This window comes from Kryptolebias marmoratus, linkage group LG14 (assembly GCF_001649575.2).
Source record: "Kryptolebias marmoratus isolate JLee-2015 linkage group LG14, ASM164957v2, whole genome shotgun sequence".
Classification (NCBI taxonomy): Eukaryota; Metazoa; Chordata; class Actinopteri; order Cyprinodontiformes; family Rivulidae; genus Kryptolebias; species Kryptolebias marmoratus.
In genome coordinates, this window is record NC_051443.1 from 19,498,583 (window position 1) to 19,522,901 (window position 24,319).

The window sequence follows — 24,319 nt, forward strand, 5'->3', positions numbered from 1 at the left end:
TAGAACAGGATAATGTTAAGAAGTTAATTCAGAGCTCAGCAATAATACCACCTCAAACTGCAGGGTGCTCAAAAATTGTCTTTGTTCTGGTAAAACAAAACCTGTTTGTCAGCTGATATTAAGAAGGGTAGGTTTTGGTTGAGCTTTTTATTCTCTCCTGATTTAATTTATCTCTGATAATGTTCTTTTTAGATGTTCCTAGGTAACTAAATTATCCAATTTTTCCAGTCCATTGCTCAAACCATCTGTCTTGTTACTTAGCTAAAACCCAGAACTAAAACAATGAGGTTCTATATTTAGATTAAATGTAAAAAAAACAAACAAACAAAAAAACAAAACAAGAATGTCTAAAACCTGGAGGACAATACTTTACCACATTAATAAACTAAAATGGTTTACAAGTTGAATCGGCTGTCACAACGTGTTTTCTTGCTGTCAAATTACAGAAGTAATTAAATAAAGGCCTAGCATTCCTTGAAGGAATACATATTGCCTGATGCCTTTCATACCAGAAATTTAGACAAAAATTATCTTATGCTAAAATGTGATGAAGTCAGAACCATTTTGGTCAAAGCTTGTATATGACGTTACGCACAATCTCAAGCAATAATATGAGACCTCGTGAGATGGGACCATGCTCAGAGTATACGTTGAGGATGAGTGTCAGTTACTTCCACATCAAGTTTAGCTCAATAACTGCTACTCTTGTGTTTTCTAAGGTTCTTAGCTGTGGTGGCCATCTTGAAGGAGGTTGAATCCAAAAGTTAATGAGTTGTAATCTACATCAAATGATTCTGAGAGTTTCAATAGTGAGTTTCAATAATATCTGTCCAGTGGTTCACAAGATATTTTGCTAATGCTACAGACAAACAAATACAAACAGACATGGGTTTAAACATTGTTGCGTCTCACTTTTGTGGCGGGCGATACATATGGTGACATTGATGTATATGCTGTTCTACAGGTAAAGTCAGGAGGAATCAGTTTGTTTTCTTAGTGCAGAGTGGCTGACTGACCTGGTCTGTGCAGCTTCATGCTTGCATTAACCTAACTAGATGGGATTTATAACAGAGCCTGGCTATGATCAAATTCAGATTCTTCTGAGATTTCATCCCATGGATAAATTGTAAAATGAGTTTCTTGGATTGTAAGTGAAAGGTCTCACCATCCTGTAACGTAAATGATGGTTATTATAATCAGTGTCAAGCTGATGTTGTTCCCATTATGATCCTAATATAATAAATAAAATTTGTTTGTGCAGAGATTAAAAAAAAAAAGAGATACATGCGTACATGTCTAGCATTTCTTGAAGGATATCACTTGCTAACTTTCATGTCAAATTTTAAACTAAGATGATCTTTTAACTAACTAACTAAGATGAGTTTTTGCTCTTTTGGACATATCTTTAAAAATATTATTATGTGTGATTGCATGAAATATTGGTAGCGCTTATTGGCAGTTTGGAAATTACTTTCAGCTACTACCACACCAAATTTTAGCTGAGTATCTGTAAAATTTACTACTCTCGTATTTTCTTCTTGTTTAAAATTGATTAGCTGTGGGAGCCATCTTGAATTGGGTTGACTCCAAACTTGTAATCCATTTTTAAGCTGTGATAAGTCTTATTCTTAAACTACACAAAAATATGTTGCGTTGGAAGAAAAACTTGCTAAAATAAAGCACCGCCAAAATGTAGGGCCCTCTTGGATTAATTTGAAATCCCTTCAACTGGATTAATTCACTTTACTGTGATTTAACCACTCTCACACATACATGAAAAGATATGCATGAGTCACTGCGTATAAGCTGATGTCAGAATGATATAATTACTCACTGTGACAAAGCAGTGTAGGCTGTGTGATAGCAAGTGTGTGTCATGTTGTAGTGAATAGCTGAAATCTGTGAAGTTGTTAAGAGTAAACTTGGAAGAATAAATGGTTTCTAGGATGTAGTCCCCAACTGCTTTTAAGCTCAAGTTTACTTCATTTTTTAAATAGATTTTGTGAGTATCTCAACAGGAATATGTAAAGTGGTATGTCATCCATCCATCCATCCATTTTCTACCACTTATTCCTGGTCAGGTTGCTTAGGCAGCAGGTCTATGAGAGAAACCTTTTCAAAGCACCACTCTCCAGCTCCTTCTGGGGGATCTCAAGGTGTTTCCAGGCCAGAAAGGATACATAATCCCTCCAGTGAATTTTGGGGCTGCCCCGAGGTCTCTTCCAAGTGAAAAACCCTCCCAGAAAAACCTCCAAAGGGAGAGGTTCAGGCATCCTAATCAGATGCCTGAAACCACCTCATCGGACTCCTTCTGATGCGAAAAAGCAGCAGCTCTACTTCGAGCTCCCCCTGGATGACAGAGCTCCTCACCTGATCTCTAAGGCTGAACCCGTCCACCCTACGAAAGGAAACTCATTTCAGTCACTTGTATCTGGGATCTTGTTCTTTCGGTCATGGTGCAAACCTCATGATCATATGTGAGGGTTGGAATATAAATGGACCAGTAAGGCCCTGATCTATTGATCCATCTCCTGCTCAATGCTACCATCACTTGTGAACTAGGCCCTCTGTAGAATCACCACCTTAATGTGGTGGAAGGGTTTGACCCTGGACCCTGGGGGCAATGTTGTCTGGGGCATTAGCTTCTGGTAGCATCTCCAATGGCAAACCGGCCTCAGCTGAGGGGTCAGATTAATAGCGATTGAAAAACCTATATGGACAAACAATGTATGCATAAGGATACCTCGCCTGGAAATGGGAAACCAGGGCACCCCCCAGGAGCCAGGCCTGGGGGAAAGGGAGCTCACCAGAGTGTGCCTGGTGATCAAGCCTGAGCCAAGCTCGAAAGAAAGACAGGATGTCACCTCCGTGTGAGCCCACCACCTGCAAGAAGAACTGTCAACATCAGATGCCATGCAAGCTGGGCAGCAGGTGAGGGAGGGTCCCTGGTCATGTCAATTCCTGGTGGCGTAAAGGAACTCCAAGATAGACGATGCAAAAATGTTTATACCTCAGTAAATTTTACAGAACTTGATCTAAAATTTGGTGTGGTAGCAGCTGACAGTTGTTCAAGACACGTACTCTAAAGGATCATGCCACATCGCGCGAAAAATGGCACAAGGTCATAACTGTTATTTCTCAGCATGAGATGATATTAGTTTAAAACACTGGCATGAAAGGTGATGTGTGATACGAATTCCTTCAAGGAATTCTAGGACTTTAATAGGAACACTAAACCGTTATACAGAGTTTTTTACATTACCAATAATTCAAAACTTACATTTAAAGTTGGACCCGATTCATAAATATTTTCCATTTTGTTACTAAATGTGTCATTTCATGCCAAATCTGCAACAGTCAAGTGTGATTTATATTAGCATCATGGGGATGAGATGTTGCAACAGAAACAGGCAGATTTATCCAGCAGCATCTATACTGTCTAAACTCCAAGATGTCCATCTCTTTGATACCCCTCCACCTCACTGTGGCCCTCTGATGTAGCTGATGTTTGTAGCAGTGGAGCTGTTTGATTAATTCAACAGAGTGGATTTATGCAGCTCCCTTCACACAATTCAAGAGAGAAGAAGGAGGGGGGCGAGCAGAGGCGAGAGAAAGTGTGTATGAGAAAAGGAGAAAATGATCGAGGACCGGTGTTGAGCAGGGGAGGGTCTGTTGGGGTGGAGGGGTGGGGAGAGAGTGAAAGCAAAAAGAGGATAGGAAAGAGAGTGTGTGTGGAGAGAGGGGGCGGAGGAAAAGGAGGAGGAGGAGGAGAGAGAAAGAGACTGGCCCCAGAGCTGCTTGCTGCTGATGCTGATGCTGATGCTGCTGCAGCCGTTTGACGATTCCCCACCCATACAGAGCGCGGAAGAAGAGGAGAGACTACAGCAAGGAGGAAGAGGGAGTGAGCGCCACCTCAGTAAAGATGCTCCTGTGCTAGCCAACAGACACGGTAAATCCAAGTCTCTCACCACCATCTCTGTCTTCTCTTCTCATCGGTGCTGTTTGTCTCTGCATCGTTGCCTTTGTGTTCGTGTTTGATTTAGCTCTGTTGAGTCCTATATTTAGTGCACAGGGTTAGCATAGCCAAGCAGCTGGGGGGAAACCTGTGCGTGCAGTTGCTGCAGGAGGAGACAGATGTGCACAGTGAGAAAGAAAAGGAGTGGAGGATTTGCATTTTGTCTCTTTTGGGTCTCAATGGAGTGAAAGCAACATCCAGCTTTGCTGTTTCTTGACTGAAACAGAGCCACCTGTTCGGCGATGTGTGGGTGTGAGCGGTGTGTGAGCAGTGTGTGTGTGTGTGTGTGTGGATGTGTGTAGAGGGATGAGGGGTGGGGTTATAGTGTATGGGTCTGAGAGTTTCATTTATTTCTGGTTAAGCTACACATGCAAATAATTGCAGGATTTTTTTCTCACAGTGTAGGATAATTCTGCCTACTGATGGGAGTCAAATTATGACAGATAATCTGAATTTTAGAAAAAAAAAGATTGCACGATCACTTAGGGATGCAGAGGGAAAGACAAACATGTGGTGCTTAGTCAAACAAATTGACACAGTGTGTGTCTGCGTGTGTGCTTTGACGTTATTGGCTCTGGTAACTTGAGCCTTTCCTGGTTTCTGACTGCTAAAGGGTTGCCAGGTGCTGGTAATAAACATTAACCCACTCATGGCAGACTGATGTATCCTATCCTCGCCAGTTGTGTGTAGGTGTACATGGAACTCCAGGATCCCTTCAGTATTCAGATGTTGACTCATCGGTATGGCATTTTGGCTGACTGTGATTTATGGCTCTGAGCTGTGTAGCTTCATGCTAGGTGCTACAGTAAGTATTTTATGCACAAAATCAATAATTAACATTGTTGTTTTTTTGTTTTTGTTTTTTTACAACATTCTGCACTTTACAAACAGTCCAGAGTATGTTTGTTCTCTTGCTGCATTTGTAGAAGGTAAACTTAAACTAAAGGACTCCTCCTTGAAGAAATTCATATTGCCTAAAAAATGATGAAGTTTGAAATGCTAATTTAAAATTTTGGTCAAAATTTGAAAATGTCAATATGTGCGTCCTAACCTCCCCAACACACACACAAGGAAAAACACTATCACTTTGCCTTTGTCTTTGGCGGTCTGCAATAAAGAGTGTAAAATACGCAGCGTTAAGAACTATGAATGAGCATTTATTCTTGTGAAAAGACAGTGTATAGTTAATGCAAAAGTTCTGTTGTAATACATTTCTGCACAAAATAAGGAACTTTACAAACAGTTGCGTACTTCTTTGTCCACCCCAGAAAAGTCCTTACATGTTTGCAAACTTGGAAAACAAGTTTGAGAAACTTTGCATCCTCTTAATGAGTTAAACTGACATCTTTTCATCAGATGAGATGCTGCAGGTTATTGAGAATACCAGGAAGGAGCAGTAGTGTAGATGTATACTCAGGGTATGTATGTCTCCAAGATAAATATGCGTGGATATTTGGCTGTGTGGGTGGGTGACACGCCAAAGGAGGATCTATGTGTAGCAGCAGAAAGGGGAAAAGATCAGTGTGTACCAGCTCTGTGTACGTCTCACTTTGTTCTCTTCTTGTGCCTTGTGAAAATACAAAATACGGGTTCTTATTATAAAAGTTGTATTGTCTTAATTTTGTTCCTCTAGCAAATTTCACCCACCCCATTTTCTTCTTCTTTCACTCCTTCATCCCCATGCATCACACTGGTTGGCTGTGCCAGCTGATTTTCAGTTGAATGCCGCAGGGCAAGAAGGGAAGGGAAGATGTTGGAAATGAAACATGTGTTTTCAGTCTCATGACTCAAACTGTCTCCTGCTCTTCTCTGGAGATGAACAAGGAGCCTGGCAACCATGAGAGATCCAATCGTGTAGGTGCTGCAGCCGTCCTCCCAGTGACATCTTACAGATGTGTGACAACATTAGGCAAAAGTCATGAAGTTGAACTGACAGGATGTCTAAGAAAGCAAGAGGAGGTATACAAAGCTTTAAATATCATCATAGTTAAAATGCATCTATGTGGATATTGTTTATTTTATTATTGATTCTAGATGGCTGCCACAGCCAACGGACCGTGAAAAACACACAAAAAAACTATTACTAGGACTCAACTATAACCTTATCCTCTTTTATGATTATATTTATACTGAAATGCTTGTACACTGTACACATTTGTAAATTGTTTTGAAATTTTGCCATTGACTGTTTGGAGTCAACTCTCTGTCTTTTAGCAAATTATCTCATGAGCCAGTGGATGTATTTTAATTGGACTTTTTTGGAAACAGTCATTGAATATACATCTACATCCTGTTCACGTTTGGAGCTAATACAATTCAAGATGGCCGTATCAACCACCTAATCTTAGGAAACATAAAAATAGCTACAAGTCAGTCAGTTCTTCAGATATTGAGCTAAGATTTGACATGTTTGAAGCTGAGACTCATTCCCATTTTCACTCATTCCCTTCCCATTGCACAAAAGCTTTACTTAAAAGGTTAACATTAATTCTTAGAGTCTACAATGTCTGTTAGTCTGTTAGCGAATGACATGCATTCCTTCAAGCATTGCTAGGTCTTTAATATGCTAATACTATCACCTCACAGCATGATGGTGTCTGGTTCCAGTCTTGGCTGCGTGGGTCAAAAGCTTCCATGTTTGCAACAGTGGTGTTTTCTGATTTGACTGTAGGACTGAACGTGTGCGTACATGATTGTTTGTCTCGTGTGTCTCTGTGCTGGCACTTTGATGGACTGACAAACCGTTCAGGGTGTACCCCCGCCTCTCGCTCGATGACAGCTGGCATATACAGGCTCCAGTGAATTAGGAGGCTTTTGTTTGCTTGGCTTGTTTGGCAGCTTCACACAGTTCAAAAGCCATCAGATATGCTGCACGTGATACTTCCTCGCTACTTTTTTATCATCCTGCCTCGAACCTGAAAGGGAACAGTTTCTATAGCAACCCTATCACCCCCCTCCCCCCTCCCTCCCCGCCCCTCTTTGCCCGTACTACTGTCGTATATGCGTGTAGCTCAGAATGCGAAGACATGTCTGAATGTGAGCGAATTGCCGTATTGATTGGAAGAACACACGGCGAAAAGCGTTGTCACTTAGTCGGCGAGAGGAGCAGAGGCAGAAACAACAAGGGAGTGTCTCCTCCTCGCGTTACCTGGCAGCTTCTCAGAATGCATAGAAGTTTTTATTAAAGGAAAGACAAAGAGCACTGCAGAGGAAGAAGGCAAAAGGAAGGTGGGGCAGAAGAGGAAAGTGAGAGAAGGAATATCACCAGGAAAGAAATATGGATATCTAAGTCCTAATACAGATACAGTTTTATAGCTGTTAACATGCCAGCTTTATCTGTACTTCTTTTAAACTAATTATCCGATTTAATAATAAACAGTTAGATTGTAAGACTGTCAGGGTTTACTACATGCTTAATCTGCAGGCTGTATCATCTTATTATCGACCGCTTATTGTTTTGGTGTGGTAGTAGTTGGCAGTTATCTTTCACACGTACTCTGAGCACTAACTGACTGTGGAAGATCGGATTCACGACACATACGCTAAAAGCTTACAGATCATATGAGATATTGCAAAATTGCATGAGATCACATAAATTGTTGTTTTCAAGGTTTGACCAAAAGAGCTATGACTCATACGATTATCTTAGTCTAAAACTCTGGCGTGAAAAGCAGCGAGCGATATGAATTCCTTTAAGGCCTTTAATGTAATAAGTGCCACCAAAGTCTTCTGGATAATATCACTGAAAGCCTTGCTGACCCTGAACCAAGTTAAATGATGTTTATGTCTTTGGCTTGTGTAGCAGCTTCTCCTGAAGAAACTTCCATTTTCTTTGGTATTGCTCCATGATGTCAGCATGACACTGGCAGGCAAGGTGAGCCATTTGGCAGAGGAACATACTGATAACGACCTGTTTAATTCCACATCGCTGAATGCCTCCCTGTGTCCCTGGTAATTGTGGTCTTTTTTTTTTCCTCCTTTCTTCATCATCCTTTTTAATTTTCCCTCTTTTCCCTGATTACACTTTTCTCTCACAGTCTGACCTCTCTGTTTCTCTAAATAACAAAATGAATGCCTTCTCTTACCTAAATTGCTCCTGTCGTGTGCCTCTGCCATTGGCTGCACCTTTTTTTTCTCTCAGCCCGGTTCTCTCATTTATTCCTTGGTGTTTCGGGTCTGGAATGTCTTGAATGATTAGGACAGGAGTCTACAGCGAACAGAACACTGAGAGCAACTAGAGGGAAAGATAAAGTACACAATGTCAGAAAGGCAAGGCAACATGACAGGACCTGTGCTTCTGTAACTGTCTCTTATTGCATTGTGCTACTGAATCCACAGACCCAGAACTCTACATGTATGGAATTCTTTTTCTTTTCTTCAACTGGAAATTGATCATCAATATGCATTATAATAGCAGAACAAGTGTCCCTGCCTTCTCTCATTATTGGGAATTAAAGCCAGTAGGACCCAAAATACAGAAGTTGCCATGTTGTGTTTTTTGGGCCAGAGTCTGCGCCGTAGTGATGTGGGGCTTTAAGTCCTTTGGGGACTTTGTACCTACTTTGGGTTCAGCTTCCAGGATATATGTTGAGACCCTTAAGGGAGACTCCAAGGAAAGCCCAGAATTGGCTGGAGGGATTATATAACCTTTCTGGCCTGGGAACGCCTTGAAATCCCCCAGGAGGAGCTGGAGAGTGTTGCTGGTGAGAGGAGTGTCTGGGTTTCCCTCCTGTAGCAACCGGACCTGTTGCCTCCACCACCTGACCACAGATAAACAGAAGAAAATGGATGGATGATTCAATAAAAACCCAACTCCGTCAGCAGAGACAAGAGCTGTCAGTTGCTCTCTGCTTTATATTTATAATCTAAAGAAGAAAGAAACACAGTGTTGTGTGTTTTTTTTCTCTGAATAGAAAAAAGAAAGGTTAATATTTGTCTTTAAAAAAACAGTGCATTAAAAAATACTAGAGGTACAAGGATAGGAAGTAATCTGTTCTTTTATTTTAAATCCGCCTCTTGAACATTCATTAAACTGTTGTTTGCCAACATATGAGAGTTTGTGTTAATGCAGCACTTGGACACAGCAGCTCAGGAAAAGCCTCCCTCTGCAGTGCATGATGGGAAAAAAGCTACAATAATATAATCAATTCTCAGCTTCTCTGGAAATGGAAAGAGGCCAACACGAGTGTGTCTTTCAGCACTTTGGTTTGTTCAGTAAAACAACGCAAAGATGGATCTGCTGAAGAGTGTAAAAAAAGTTTTGAATAATTTAAATTTTCAAATATTCTACATGTAAAGTAATTATCAATATAACCAATTAAGGACACAACTATGTGTCTAATAAAATCAAACTTAAGTTTCCATAAAAGCGAATAAACCTCCTCTACCGATGCTCCAGTGCGTTTTTACCCTACTGTACATTTAACTGTGGAATAAGGTCACTTATAAATTATTTATTACTTGTGCTGTGTGTTTAGCTTCAGATTGGGGTCATGTGAGTGTGTCTATGTGGATGTCATATGTTTATTTTTGTAAAAACACACATTCAACATGAGTGTAAATGCAGAGGCACTTCCATTTTGCTGTTTGTGTTTCTGAGAGTTTTATGGATTTGTGGTTGTTTTACGTGCTGACTTGTCTCTGTGTGTGTGTGTGTGTTTCTGAGTGTGTTTTTGTGTATTCTGCACACGGAGGCTCATCCAAGCATTATGCGAGAAAGGAGGTCCATCCAAGCACATGTAATCCCTAACCAGCTCTCAGGCTCCTCGTTAGCATTATACTGATCTTCTTCAGAACTTATTTCATGCCCGCTGATGTTCACTGTTTGTCTTCAGGGGAACAATGGGCCCGTCTCGTATCAAACGTGTTATGGCATCAGAGAGACACAAAGCTCTGCTGTCCACTTCGGTGGAGCCCAATTTTGTTCTCGCTGTCTGCACAGCCGATTTGCATTTACACCACACATAAAACTCACTACGCACACACCCCCATGCTCTAATATTGACCATGAGGCATGTGGGAGGCCAGTTTTTCTTCTGAAGAGTTCTGCGCATACAGTACAGGGTGTGGTAAATGCCAGCAGGACAGAACACTTTTTAGAGCATATTTATTTGAGTTGTCAAAATTGTACTCTTCCTTTTATTTTTCCAATAGTTTTTCTGTTCTTACATTTTGCACAAGTTAACATGCACTGAACTTGTAAAATGTTAAATTACATGTCAGTTATTTCATTTGTCAGTTGATTTTCTTTTTCTATTTAGTATTTGTTTTTTTATATTGACACATATTAGGAAAAAGAGTTAACAATTGCTACAATAAGTTTCCAAAACCCGTTTGACAAACAGTAAATTGTTCAAAAGTGCTGAAAGTGTAATATTTGAACATTAGCGCATAATCACTTTTTTTTTTTTTTTGCCTATTTCTGTTTGTAAAAGGATGTAGGAATTAATCATCTAATTTTGGAAACTTGCTTGGTGCAACTCTGACAAGACAAAGAGAAAAGTTACAGCAAGGTGTAAATGCGTACACAAAATCATGAGTATATACGTACAGTATAGCAAAAATCCTCATTCTTTTGTTTCTCTGTTTTCTCGTTTTGTAAAGATCTAAACTGTCTTTTGCACAGTGAGAGTATAGCTGCAGATATCACAAGTGTGCAGAAGATACAAATCAACACAAACTAAACAGAAAGTTTGGTGAGGCAGAGGATTGAAGCAAAACACAACCTGACTGATAACAAAACTAAACTACATATCCCAGAATTCTCTTTGTCTGAGCACAGATTTGTCTTTTATTCACTACATTCTCAATAAAATTTTGAGTGTAATTTTTTACGAAGCATAAAAACAAATAAAATCTTTTAAATTTCTTGTAAGAAGATGGGTTTTCTTTTTAGTATTTCACCCACTTTTTTATTTTTTTATTGTTTGTATTTCGATTTGTTTCCCTGTAACTAAATTTGTTGGTTTTTATATTTATTTAATGAAGCTCTAGTGCATCCACACAATTATTCCACGCTGTAATTGCCTGTGTCTGTGTCTTTGTTTGCTTATTGGGACGTTAGCAAAATATCTCAGGAACCAGTAAAAAAAAATTTATTGAAACTCTCAAAAGTTATTCATGTGATGTACATTTACAGCTGATTACCTTCTGGAATCATCCTGATGACGTCCACCACAGCTAATTGACTTAAAATTGGCTCTAACCCAGTCAATAAGACATATTTTGAGCTAAAATTGGGTGTGGTTGTTGCTGTGAGTCATCCCCAACACATATTCCAAGCACTAACAGATCATTTGTCCTCTTTGTTTAATAGCTTGACATGCAAGGCAGCATGCTGCTTTTTATTAATTTATTTTATTAAATTTGCAGTAGTAAGCAGGATAATATATATTCAGACATTTTTTTTTCAAAACCTTTCAAACACTTCTCAACGTATATTAGAAAGCTTATTGTTTTATGTTAATAGTGTGTTTTTCTTTTATTAGTGGTAATTTATAATTTTAAGATTCAGACCAAAGGCCAAAAACAGGTTGGTACAAGAAGGCTTAAGGGTATAATCTGTCTGGAGGTGTTAGTTATGCAACTATTTCTAGCTTAAACACACACACACACACACACACACACACACACACACACACACACACACACACCTACACAAACTTCCATTCACGCTTCACTGTATTGTACTAACCACTGCCATCTGCAGCCACAGTTTACATTGTCGAGATGGCCTCGGGGGGGGGTCTTATGACTGTGACGCAAGTGTGTGTTCACACATGAACTGGGGCACACATGGCCCAGCATCTTAACTAGATTAGCCGTCATTTATGTTTTATGAATGAGGCACCTGTAAAGACACATTAATGCCATAGGCTGGAGGAATGCCAGCTGATTATGCTTCAACACAACAAGGGGAATAGTCCAACGGGATGTTATGAATAATCTATCGATGACATTAAGGTGACAGTTCGCATGCACAGTTTTTCATTGTAAGCATAAAGAAAAGAGGAAAGATATGGAAAATTGCCCTCCAAACACAAAAGGCCAATTTTTCGGCTCTGGTGTCATGCCTGTGTTGTAAACTAGTGGTATTACAGAGCATTAACAGCACAGTAAACAATTGATCCTAAAATGCTCCGGAGACTTGGAACAATCTGCCAAAGAAGCCCATGTTTGGCAAAAGACCAAGTGGGATTGAAGTCACACACTCTTGTGAAAAGAAAAACGCCTGCTGCTGAGCCCTTCAGAGGACAAATCCTCTGTAATATATATATCATAGTGCAATATGGACCTGGCTAATGCTACACAATAAATCTGCAAAAATGTCCCTTTTTTTCTGCAACCAATTCCTTAAGTGGGGATGTAAAGAATCAGTTTACAACCCTGTTAAAGTTGCCATCAACCTTGAAAGAATGTCCTCCTTTTAGAACTTCATATATGTTAAGCATCATGCACTCTACATGCTAATTCCCTCTAATTCAATCAATCAGTGGCTTGCATTTCACATATGATGGTCTAAAAAACAAAGTTAATAGTTTTTAGTTTTTTGTTTCTTTCTGTAAAGCATTGTGTGTATTGCGTCATTTTTTATTTTCTGAAGATGAAGTCGGAGTGATAAAGATTTTGATCATGTCACTGTGTGTGTATATTTGATTATCTGTACCTTTAGAAAAAAAACAACAATTCATGACTCATTGAATGCCTTTGAAAGAAATTGCTGGAAATACATCTACAACTGATTAATTTTTGAAGTCAACCCGGTTTAAGATGGCCTCTACATCAAACTCACCTTAGAAAACTCAAAAATAACAAAAACCCCAGCCAGTCTTACAGATATTGAGTTATAATTCAAACATTTTCAGAGCAGAACATATTGCGCAACAAGTTTGTCCAAAACTGCTGATGCATTCCTTCAAGGAGTTCTAGGCCTTTAATTTGAATTAGAATATGTAAGACTAAAACATGGTGCATGGTGTGGTTACTGTAAGTCTTAGAACAAGATTTGGACAACCCTACAGGAGGGATTAGAAAGGTATAATGTTTCACTACAGAACTACAGTCAGCACCAGACAATAATATCTGATCCTCATCTTTCAGAGAACAGTAGATTATTATTTTTCATCGTCCCATGGGAGTCTGTCTCACACAGATTGAGATTGAGTTGCCTGCTGCCATGCAGACGGGTAAAATCAATCCTTTCGGTCTCCTTTTATCCACAGGTTGTTGTGCTTGTCGGTGCCTCCACCTGAGATGCCGCAATCAGTAAAGTTTGGTTTTAACAAACTATTTTGAGGCTGTTCTCACTTTTGCAGCACAAACTGAAAATTAGAACGTCTACGTGGGCGTTATTTGTGCATCAATGCCTGTCAGAGCTGGATCTGATAAATACCCATGTCTGCTGCGGAGTCGGCTGACAGGAAACTGAACGCTGATTATACCTTTCTCCTTCGCAGACAAAAGCCAGATGTTAATTTGTGTTGGTGTTTTTTTTGTCAATTAACTTGTTTAATATAGATTTAACAGAGGCTGCTTGAGTTATTTGTGGCTCTGACTACTACGGTTATTTGACAATAAAACTTTTTGCTGCAGATATTATTGGGAACAGTCAACTTTATTGGCCTCTTTTCTATTAAAAAGTGCAGAACAAACAAGTAAAAGCAGAAAATTTATCATGTCTGTTGGGTAAAGAGGTGCACAAGTTGAGCTACAATTACTTTATTTTCCCCTGAAAGTTAGTATTTGATTAAGTTCTGCTTATTTACCGCTCAGAGCCAAATTGAGAAAGGGTTATAATGTTTTTGTCCGTGTTTGTGTGCGTTTCTATGTGTTTTGTGATCTGTGATGTTAACAGAATAATAATGAACCATTGGAAAAATTTTAATGAAGCTCTAAGAAAGTAATCATTGGATGATCTACAACTAATTATCTTTTGGAGTTAACTTAATTCAAGATGGCTGCCACAGCTAAGCAACTTTAGAAAATGACTATATATTAATCAGCTTTTCAGATACTGAGCTAAAACTTGGTGTGGTAGTGGCTGTCAGACATTCACAAGTAACACATACTCCAAGCGCTAACAGATCATACAACATATTAGAATATCGCACAAGATCGCACATCATGTCGCTTTCAAGATCTGACCAAAACAGCTATAGCTCTGTCATTTTTTCAACATAAGATGATCTTAGTCTAAAAGTCTGGCATGAAAGGCAGCAGGCAACATGCATTCTCGAAGAAATGCTAGGCCTTTAATTGCTAATGTATTTACGTTTTAATGTATTCATGAAGTTGATGCTTTTAGCCATTTTGACACATGCCTCATGTCTGATTGTGTCTTTACTCGTGGTCCCACTGAAGACAGCAGATGCTGTCTCTGTCTTTCCACCCACACTTAACTGGAACAAAGTGTTTCCTACGTGACATCTAATTAATGACGATCCTCTTGGGGGAGCGGTAGCAGTCCTCAGCCCTCAAGAAGCCCATTTAAAGAGATGAGCAGCCGTCCTACAAATCTCTGAGTCTTTCAATTTGTCATCATAAGAGCTTTCTTATTGTAATATTTGATATTGTCATTAAAATTCAAAATTTGTTTTTCTTAATCAAGCCCATTTGAGATCCCATCCATTTAATCTTCTGCTTGCAAAGGAAAACATTATGTAACAATTAATTCACATTTGTAATCGCTTGTATATTCAGAACTGACATAAATAGATTTTAATGAAATAAATCACTGTGAAATCCAGCGTGTTTATGATTTAAAATCTTTACTGCTTAAAACAGAAATAAGAGCAGAATTAATTTGATTAAACAAAGCTGGGTGTGCTTTCTGAAGAATTGCCATATTCCAAACTTTTTTCCTGCAAATATTTTAACTCGGTTTGGATTATTTTGCCATTCTTGTTAGGCTGCCACAAATCTTCTAAACCCCACATCATGTCAACAGGAAGACGTGCATTTGGAAACATTTAAGTTGGCTGGAAAAATTAAGAAAAGTTTCCTTGTAACAACAAAAGATCTGAATCTGCAACTTCTTTGTGGTGCATAATGATAAAGTGACCAGACTCTCAACATTTTTTAAAAATTGTAATATTTATGGTATTCCTTCTAGAGAACAGCTTGACATCAGATAAAACAGCCAATGTATGGTAATATCTGTTTAAATGGATGGATGTAGCCATGTGCTGTACATGCCTGGTACTGTGCATTCACCATATATATCATGGTTTTGGTTTTAGGTGTTTTTAAGATAATCATTGTCTGATGTTGGGGTTCACTTTACTTTAAATGGATTATTTTCATTGATTCCAGCTTCTCATGCACCACCTGAACCCTGTTAGTAATCATTACACGTTGCCATTTACTCATCACCACTTTCTGTGTAGTCCGTGGTATTCCTCCATCTCTCAGATGTTCTGTTAATGGGCACGTATGTTGCCAGTTTACTTTGCTCTTTATGTGTCATGCCTCCCGCATGCCTGCCCTCAACAACAGCTCCACAACCCCTCTGTATTTTGGTTGTTGTTTGATTAAACTCTTGAAAGTCAAGTTAATTTTTTTTTTTTTTTGGTGAGCAGTTCTACTGCTGTAATGTCCCTAATTTGTTCAAAAAGAAACTCAACTGACATTTGGACTTTAATTAAAAGATAATTTGTCTACATGGAAGCACTTTTGGGAGATTTTCCACAGTAAGCAGACCTGGACCGTTAGCTTCATTACTGGTTATATGTAGAGTGTGTGGGCGTGTAAAGATGTAGATGGAGAGAGAAGACAAAGGAAGACACCAGTTGTCAGAGTGTATTAGGCATTAGTGGTGTTGAGGTTTCTCCCCCTGGCCTGCTCACTCTCGGCACATATTGATCTCGAATTTCACAACAAAGATTCACATCAAACCAATTTCATTCAAAGTCCCCGATGTGTTGTCTTTCCCCCAAAAGAGGGTCTAATTAGCTTACATATTCAAACCAGATTTCTTTGTTGATTTGCACATATTGGAGGATGAAACTGGCACTGAAATGTGTGTGTGTGTCCCTTGGCTTCGCAGTCTAACAGTGTGTTTACGAGTCGCTACAGAGTGTTAAGTGGAGCTGTGAATGTGTGATTCGCTGGAAAGGAGAGGAAGTAGAGAAATGGACATCTTTCTTGAGGGACCCAAAAAAGGAGACTGTTTTTTTTTGTGCTTTATGCACCTTTTTCATTTTGATTTTACAGAGGAAAAATCTCAGCCGTACTTTTATTTTACTTGTTAGAAAAGCTGGACGAGAAAGTTTCTCTCAGTTCTTCTAATCAGTCTTTCCAGGAACCCTTTTATTTGCTTCCACACGGTGCCAACTCCAAGTCTTTATGTTTCAGTGCAGAGGATGTCTGAATCGGACAGTTTTTAATGTGCCAGTTTTACCAAAGCAAATCATTTGTAGTTGCAACTATATTTTCAGTCTAATATACTCTAGTAAAAACTAGTCTGCAACGAGGTGATGTAGCAAAAGAGTTACACAATCAAAGCAGCAAGTGAGCTTATTCACCATTCTCTGTGTCTTCCTGCCCTTGTCTGTGTTCTGCCTTGATTGTGTCTCTCTTCAGCGTCCCTGCTGTCTATGCCTGCACACAAAGAGATGAATGAGTCTTTCTGGCTGCTAACTCGCTCTGTTATTCTTTCTCCTCTTGGCCAGGGTTTATCGAGTTCATCGAATGTGCTGATAAATTTGATCATAAACCTCTGAGCTGCACAATCTCTCTGTGGTGCAAAAGGTGACAGAGAAGTATTGGATTCGCTGTCTGCAGTTTCAGGAGAGCATATTGCGTAAAATGTAAAGCGCATCAAAAATATGTAACACTTTACAGACTGCGGCAGCTCTTCTGTGGTGAATGAAAACAACTCCGAAAGCAACTTTATAGAGTCTCCAAGCTCTGCTTTTTTTTGGTTTAAAACACACCAGGCATTGTCTTTTTTAAAGTTTTATTTTTCCACAAATTTGTTTGAGGCAACCATAAAAATCTATTTATCTATCTATCCATCTAGATAGTTAGTAGTTTTTAAAAAATTTTTTTAAATCTGTCAGTACCTTTTTTGTCACAATGTTATTAATATTCTCTGGTTTTTAGTATAATAAAAAGGGATTTATTAAGCAAATTAAACCAAAAATCTGGTCTTAGGCAATGTTAAGATCCCCTTTTTAAATAACATATAGATTTCTAAAAACAATAATATTTATAAGAAAGAGCTAAGAGTTATTTCCTGTTGAAACATATCACTACAATTTCTGATACATTGTCTTCTGTTTGCATGTTTTTTTCCTCACTTTTACATACTTAGTAAAACATAAAACCTATTTGTCTGCATTTGGAAGTTCTAGTTTTAAATTCATCAAAATAGGTTAACGCGAAAGGCACTGTTTTTTTTTTTTTTATCTCTGAGCATTAGAGTAACAATTCCTATTGCTTTTATTTAAAAAGCTGATTAGAGAAAGGTCTGACCTCGGTTAGGGTTAGAATGTGAATCCCACATTTTAACAGGGATGCTGAGAATGACCATCAGCAGCATGATGCGCTACGATGTGGTCAGTCACAATGAAATCACTCTTGACTGCTCAGAACTGTGAGAGGAGGAGAGCGTTGGCCTACTTTGAGTCTGATATAATTATGTAATGCTTGAGTACCTGCAGCACCAGCAGCATGACAACTTCTGACTGTGAATGTGAAGCGTGGAGCGAGCAGACAGGATCTGCACCTCTTTTCAATCTTTTTTTTTTCCCCCTCCATGCCTTTCAACTTCATTTCATCCTGTGGTTTTGCTCACCTGGCTGCTTTTTAGGATTTGACTGACATAGCTGTCACTCTAATGTTACGTCCTTTAGCGCTTCTTTTTTTGTTTTTCATTCCTCCCTCAAACATTTCTCACTTTCTGTTGCTCTTTCTCACCATTCCAGGCGTCTTCTTCTACCCATTCCACCCATCCTTTCCTCTCCTGATCTTTTTTCTTCCACTTCTCTCCTCATCAGCTGCCAGTGCCACATACCAAATGGAGGGTGACAGTATACAGCTGTGGTTTTGTCCTCCAGACAGCATCTTAGAGAAAAGCTTATCTCCACACACACACACACACACACACTCACACACACGCTCACTCACACAAAAGAGGACGGGAGGGATCAGCACTAACTTGAGTCTTTCTTGTCTCTTATGTAACAGCTTTAAGATAGAGTTCCTCCGTGCGGCGTGCATACTTTACACACACTCAGACATAAAGTCTTTACACTGAAGAAGATGTATCGTAATATGACAAGACATTCAACCTGTTTCTGTTTGTTTTTCTCCAGAAAGCAAAGCTCCATGCTGCCTTGCAGGAGAAAAATCGTCTAAACCTCGAGCTGGTTGACCACCACCTGAAGGCATCCAAGTATGATCAGGTGAGGCATTTATTGTGTGAATGCTGAGTCAGCTTTTACACCATTGTTGTTCTCTATTTTTAATTTTTTCTCATTTCCTCAATGTTTTTTGCAGTCTATGTATTTTGTGCTACATTAGCCATTTTATGTATTAAAACGTTCAGCTCATTAAAGACTTATGAATTTTGCAACTTATATCTTTTTCAAACTGTTTACCTTTATTTACAAATATTTCCCCAAAGAAATACAGAAAGAAAGAAAAAAATTAAATGGTCCTTTTTAAAATCTGCTTCATCATACATCGGCTGGTTTTGTCTTCTTAGCTACTTTTAGCTTTTGGCTAGCCTTTTGCTACTTCTAGCCTCTAGCTTGTCTTTTTATACTTTTAGCCAACCTTTTGCCATTTTCAGTTTTTATCTCGCTTTTAGTTATGCTTTAGTACTTTTAGTTTTATCTAGCATTTTGCTACTTTAGCGTTTGGCATTTGGCAGTCTTTTAATATATTAAGTACACCTTTTTCTACTTTTAGCTTAGCTACAGTTCTATTCTTCAGCAGATTTCAGCAAAGTCTTTCTGTACTCAGCATCCACGCTGTTTTTCACAGAGAATGCAATTTCTATTGTTTAATGTGCAAGTCATGCATTACAAGGACATACACACATCCAACGGTGATCAATGGTGGACCAGACGATTTTAATCTATTTTATTCACAGTCTCAGTGACTCAGAAGCAACACATCACATGTTTAATGTTTAATAAATGGTTCAGTGATATGTTTAATTCTGATTCATCTTCACAGATCAATACAGCTGCAGCTGTGTTTTTTAATCTCCTGCTCACAAACAAGATCATTTGCTACTTCTTTCTGTTTTTAATTTTGTAATTTTAAACAAAGTGTATCAATGGCACATTTTCCATAATGTAAACACATCATTATTTCGAGATATTTTAGCCTGTGTCTGTGTGTGTCATGTACATGTCTGTTACCAAAATATGTCATGAACTACTGGACAATGTTTGATGAACTTTTTTTTTAACTAAAATTAGCTGCTGTAGTAGAAAATCACATACTCTGAGTGTGACATCTTGTGATATTGCATAAGGTAATAACATTATTTTCAAGGTTTGACCAAAACAGCCACAAATCTGTAATTTCTCAACACAAGATGATCTTAATCTAAAACTGGCATGAAAAATGGCGGGCGACATGCATTTCTTCAAAGAATGCAAGACCTTTATCCCTAATGTGTTGTTTCTCAGTAGACTCTCCATCAGGTCTCACACATGCACGAATAAACACAGATCCAGGAATAGAGACAATGAGCGACTGCGACTGTGAGCGATTAGTTGCTCTGGCTTTAATAGTGACTTTCANGTTGACACGTGTCCAGGAGCTCCGCTCAGAGCTCTTGCTCCAAAAACGATGCCATCTGTGCTCTGACAAGGTGGGCACAGAGATGAAAAGGAAGGGGGGGGGGGGCTGAAAGCATGTTCAGTCCTGCCAGATTTACAGTATGAATGAGGGCTGCTGGCTTGTAGGACCAATTGTTGGAAAGGCCCGGGCAGAATGTGCTGAACTGTGCAAAGATGATGAATAATGAAAGAGGCAAAAGACAAAGAAAGACACCGAGTATGTGAGAGGAAAAAAAAAAAGACTGCGGCAATATAACTACACAAAGTTATCACAGCAAAGAAACTGCACGTCCTTTGAAGGCTTTTTGAAAGTAATTAGGAGAATTAACCAGCCAGACTGAATGTGTTTTTGTTTAAAGAGTACTTTAAAGGTTTAGTGTAAACCATTTAGGGTTCTTCATTGGTGCAAATTAAATATCACACTTATAACTTCACAATAGTTTATGACTCATTTTTGTCTTTAAATTACATCAGAAATGTTTTAATGTGATTTACAGATGTAAGTGTTGTAAAAATGTTAGTATTATTGATCAGAGGAAAATTCACAAAGTAGAGGAGTACCTATGTTTGTTAGCCATCGCCATACATGGCATGCAGTAATGTAATTGCTGTTAGCAAAATATCTCATGAACCAATGAGCAGATTTTAATGAAACTCTTAAAAATAAATCATTAGATGTGTAGGAGTAACCATGTAATAAATTAATTAATTATGCACTTGTTCGGTGGGAAAAACAGTTATGACATTACTGTTTATAACAAAATCAGTTTCATAATTTTGAAGAAGTCAGAAACCCCTAAAGTTCTGTGAGTTCTTATACTCCTGATAGTGACCATAATTTACACACAAGACATTAATGCTGAGAATGTACGTTTTTCTGTCTTTTATGTAACGTTTATTGTAATGAAACAAATGTGGTACAAGTTATTGCAGGTTATGAATAAATGAAAATACCGTCCAAATCTGATATCACAACATTGTACTTAAGAAAGTTTAACCTAGGCAAAAGTAAATTTAAGTAACGTGATATTTGTGAAAGTTTGAGGCAGAATGGAGTTTGTGATAACTTTTGAGGGAGAATTTGGTAAGGGGAAAATTTAACCGAAGGAGTTAAAAATCAAACAGCGCCAAAGCAGCTGAGGCAGCAAGCAGCAGTTACTGAATCGCAGGTCACTTTACTTTGAGCAGATTCACCTTTAGGTAGGTAGGTAGGTAGTGGGCTGGAGTTCCCCAGAACGGCCAGACTGGGGGCAGCAGCAGCGGAGGGAGATGTGACGTTGGAAACCAAAAATAAGAGTCCAAGATTCTTGATTCATGTTGGGTTACAGAAAAAGTTCTTATCTTGAGAGTTTTCCAGGTGTAACCATGTGGAGGAGGGATGAAAGGTGAAGGGTGAGCTTGAGGTGAGAGTGAGTTTTATGACTGGGCCACTATTTCACAGATCATGGGCACTACAGATGTTCAACTACAACTGCTTCCCTTTTGGAGTCAGTCTCAATCAAAATGGCAGCAGCATCTAACTGATCTTAGCTAACACAAAAATTGCTATAACACGGTTAGTTTTACACATATTGAGCTAAGATTTGGTGTGGTAGTAGCTAAGTATCATCCCAACACATCCTCTGAGCTCTAACCAACATTGTTTGTTTCAAAATTTGACAGGAGCAAGATGGATTCCTTTAAGAAATGCTTGACCTTTAACTGGGTCTTGTTTTGGATCGCCATCTTAAATTTGAGGCTCATTTTAGGAAAGTGTCTAGAACCATTAAAAATGATTTCAACTGCTTCCATATTATAAGATCTTGTTCATCCATAAAGACTGTCCAGTGATGTTTGCGAGCTATGTTTTTTTTTTTTTACACTTTTCATATTGTGTTGCTCTTTGGGGCCAAGCAGCTCAATCAGTTTTAAAAGCTGTGATGTCACTGGACAAACAAGCTTTGATCATTTTAGATTAAAAGCCAATGGAGTGGCACAGCTGTAAATATAAGTGTAAATATATATATTTTCAAAGCTGTAATAGTTTCACACATTTTTTTCATTTATGAAATTGACTTTTAATTGTGTTAATGGCCTTGCTCCAGAGCTATTTAGCAAAATGCTCCAGCAACAGCAGCAGTTTATGACGACTGCAAACCGCTTCGGCACAAACCATCGTTTGGACAATCTTTTTTTATGTTTAAAGATCCTCAGATTTAGAGCAAGTTGCCACCACCAATAACTACTTTTTAGATTGCCTTGATTTTTTATGTGGCTACATGTCACAACAGTTTACATGTTGGGCTTTTAACCTACATAAAGTTATAATTGATTTTGTTTTTTTTTTTTCGCTTTTGTTGGCTACTGTTTTTATTTTGTTGTACTTGCCTGAAAATTATTCTCAACCAGACTCTTAAGATTTAAAGTACAACTAGAAATTTGACCAACAAACAACGTTAATGTTTAAAATTGGTGAAACAATAAAACCTCCAGCTTTAACAATTTATTTTTTGATTTCCATTTCACGTTTTTTTGGATGTAGTTTTTTTTTCATTGTGAAGTTTAATTGGACATGTGACACAGCTACTGTATGTGGCTAAGTGTTCTCTAAATAACAATAATATTGATAAAATCTAATAATGCTGCTTCTTGTTCTGTTGGTTCTGCTGTTAGAAGAGTTTCCACCTGTGGCGTCTTAATGAACGCCACAAAATAAACGATCAAATTTTTCTGTGCAGCAGCCTCGTTTTGTGCACTCTAGGTGTGTGAGCTTATCGTTTTATGCACTCGTCTGTTTTGTTAATTAATGAGAAGAAGAGCGTTTGGCTGCTGAGGGGCTGCTGAGGTTCAATCTGGCGAGGCCAACTTTAGAAGAACCAGCTCAAGGCTGATATCAAAATGAGAGGCGGCGCGCTCAAGTCAGCAGCGCCGTCTCATCAAGGATAAATGGAAATGTGCTGATTAATTTCTCTTCAGATTGGGAAGTCAAAATCAACCCTCCAGCCGACAAAGAAAGAGAATTTGCCGCTCTTCATGAATGTTAAAAAGCAGGCCTGCTGCAAAGACGACCCTGCTGGTTTTTCAGTAAAACAAACAAACAAAACACAACAAAAAGATACCTACATTTCTAAACCTTTCAAGCAAAGCAAATCTATAAATGTACTGTTTATTTTCAGTTTTTAGGTCTCCCATGTCTTTTATATTGTCAACAATCCACCTAACCTCCACTGTCTCAAATGATTCCTCACCCTTTGTCCCCTCTGATGTCCTGACTCCATTTGTGCTTCCTGTCCCTGCAGGTGCAATGTGACTACGAGCAGCTGAGACAAACCTTTGCTGTCGTGAGCCGGGAGCGAGACGTGGCCCAGCAGCAGAGGAAGCACCTTCAGCTCAAAGTAGATAACCTGGAACAGCTTCTGAAGGTGACATTTCCCATGAAACTCCTAGTAAAAAAAACAAAAAGTATGATTTTGAAATGACATGTAGACATTTTAGTTTTATTGTGGCGGTTTAAATAATTGACGCAGAGTCTTCTTTTGAGTGATGTATACTGCAGAGCGCAAACAATTTAGGGTAATTTTAAAACGTGAGTAGACAAATGATGTCAAAGATTCTGTGAGTGCATTTACAATGTGTTGAAAACAGTTACTTGTGTTCATGTGCACTACGTACTTGTTGAAACTATGTATTTATTATCACCTGCCACTGAAGACAAAGTGGCGATAACATGTGTTCATTTGTCTCAGGACACACTGGACAAATTTCAATGAAAATCTCAGAAAGTTATCAATGGATGTACATCTACAACTGATTAACTTTTGAATTCAACCTCATTCAAGATGCCTGCCACAGCTAAGCGATTTTTTTCAGACACTAAAATAGCTATATCATCTAATTTTACAGACAGGTGAGAATTGTTCACAACACGTTTCAAACTCTAACTGATTGCACAAGATCTGTTTATAAAAGCCTGACATTAACTGTTAGTATCAACTTTGTTTGTCTGATAGCAAGATATTTCGTCAACATACTGGACAGATTTTAATGAAACCCTCAAAAAGTAATGATTGGATGAACATCCAAAACTGATTACTAGTTGGAGTCAGCCCAATTCAAGATGGCTGCTACAGCTGATCAACCTTGGCCAACACAAAAAATGTCTCTAACTCAGTTCTACAATACTGAGCTAGTAGTGGCTGAGACTTACCATTAACACACATTCTGAGGCCTATACATCACACAGTATTCTTGCCTAAAACTTTGCCAACAATCCTGTTTTCTGTTTTGAAACATCTGATAAACCACTGGATGGATTTTAATGAAATTTTCAGAAAGTAATTACCGGCTGTAAAAGGGTTTTTAACATTGCCTCAGATAGTGCATAAATCGGCTTTAACTTTGTCATTTCTCAGCACAAGGTCATTTTATTTTAGTTTAAAACTGTCATGAAAGATGACCAGCAATACGCATTCTTTCAAGGAATGGTCTTTATATTATTTAAAGAAAACTGTAGCCTAAATTTTTCAGA

General features: G+C 38.6%; 1 protein-coding gene across 9 annotated transcripts in view; it reads left to right on the forward strand.

Moving 5' to 3' along the window:
* Nucleotides 1-24,319, forward strand: part of LOC108232683 (RIMS-binding protein 2) — a 67,321-nt gene that overhangs the window by 13,526 nt on the left and 29,476 nt on the right. For all 9 annotated transcript variants that reach the window (XM_025004709.2, XM_037979497.1, XM_037979499.1 and 6 more), the window contains 2 exons: nt 18,331-18,420; nt 23,091-23,213. In XM_025004709.2, the coding sequence (XP_024860477.1) occupies nt 18,331-18,420; nt 23,091-23,213 (213 nt within the window). The remainder of the gene's footprint in view (nt 1-18,330; nt 18,421-23,090; nt 23,214-24,319) is intronic.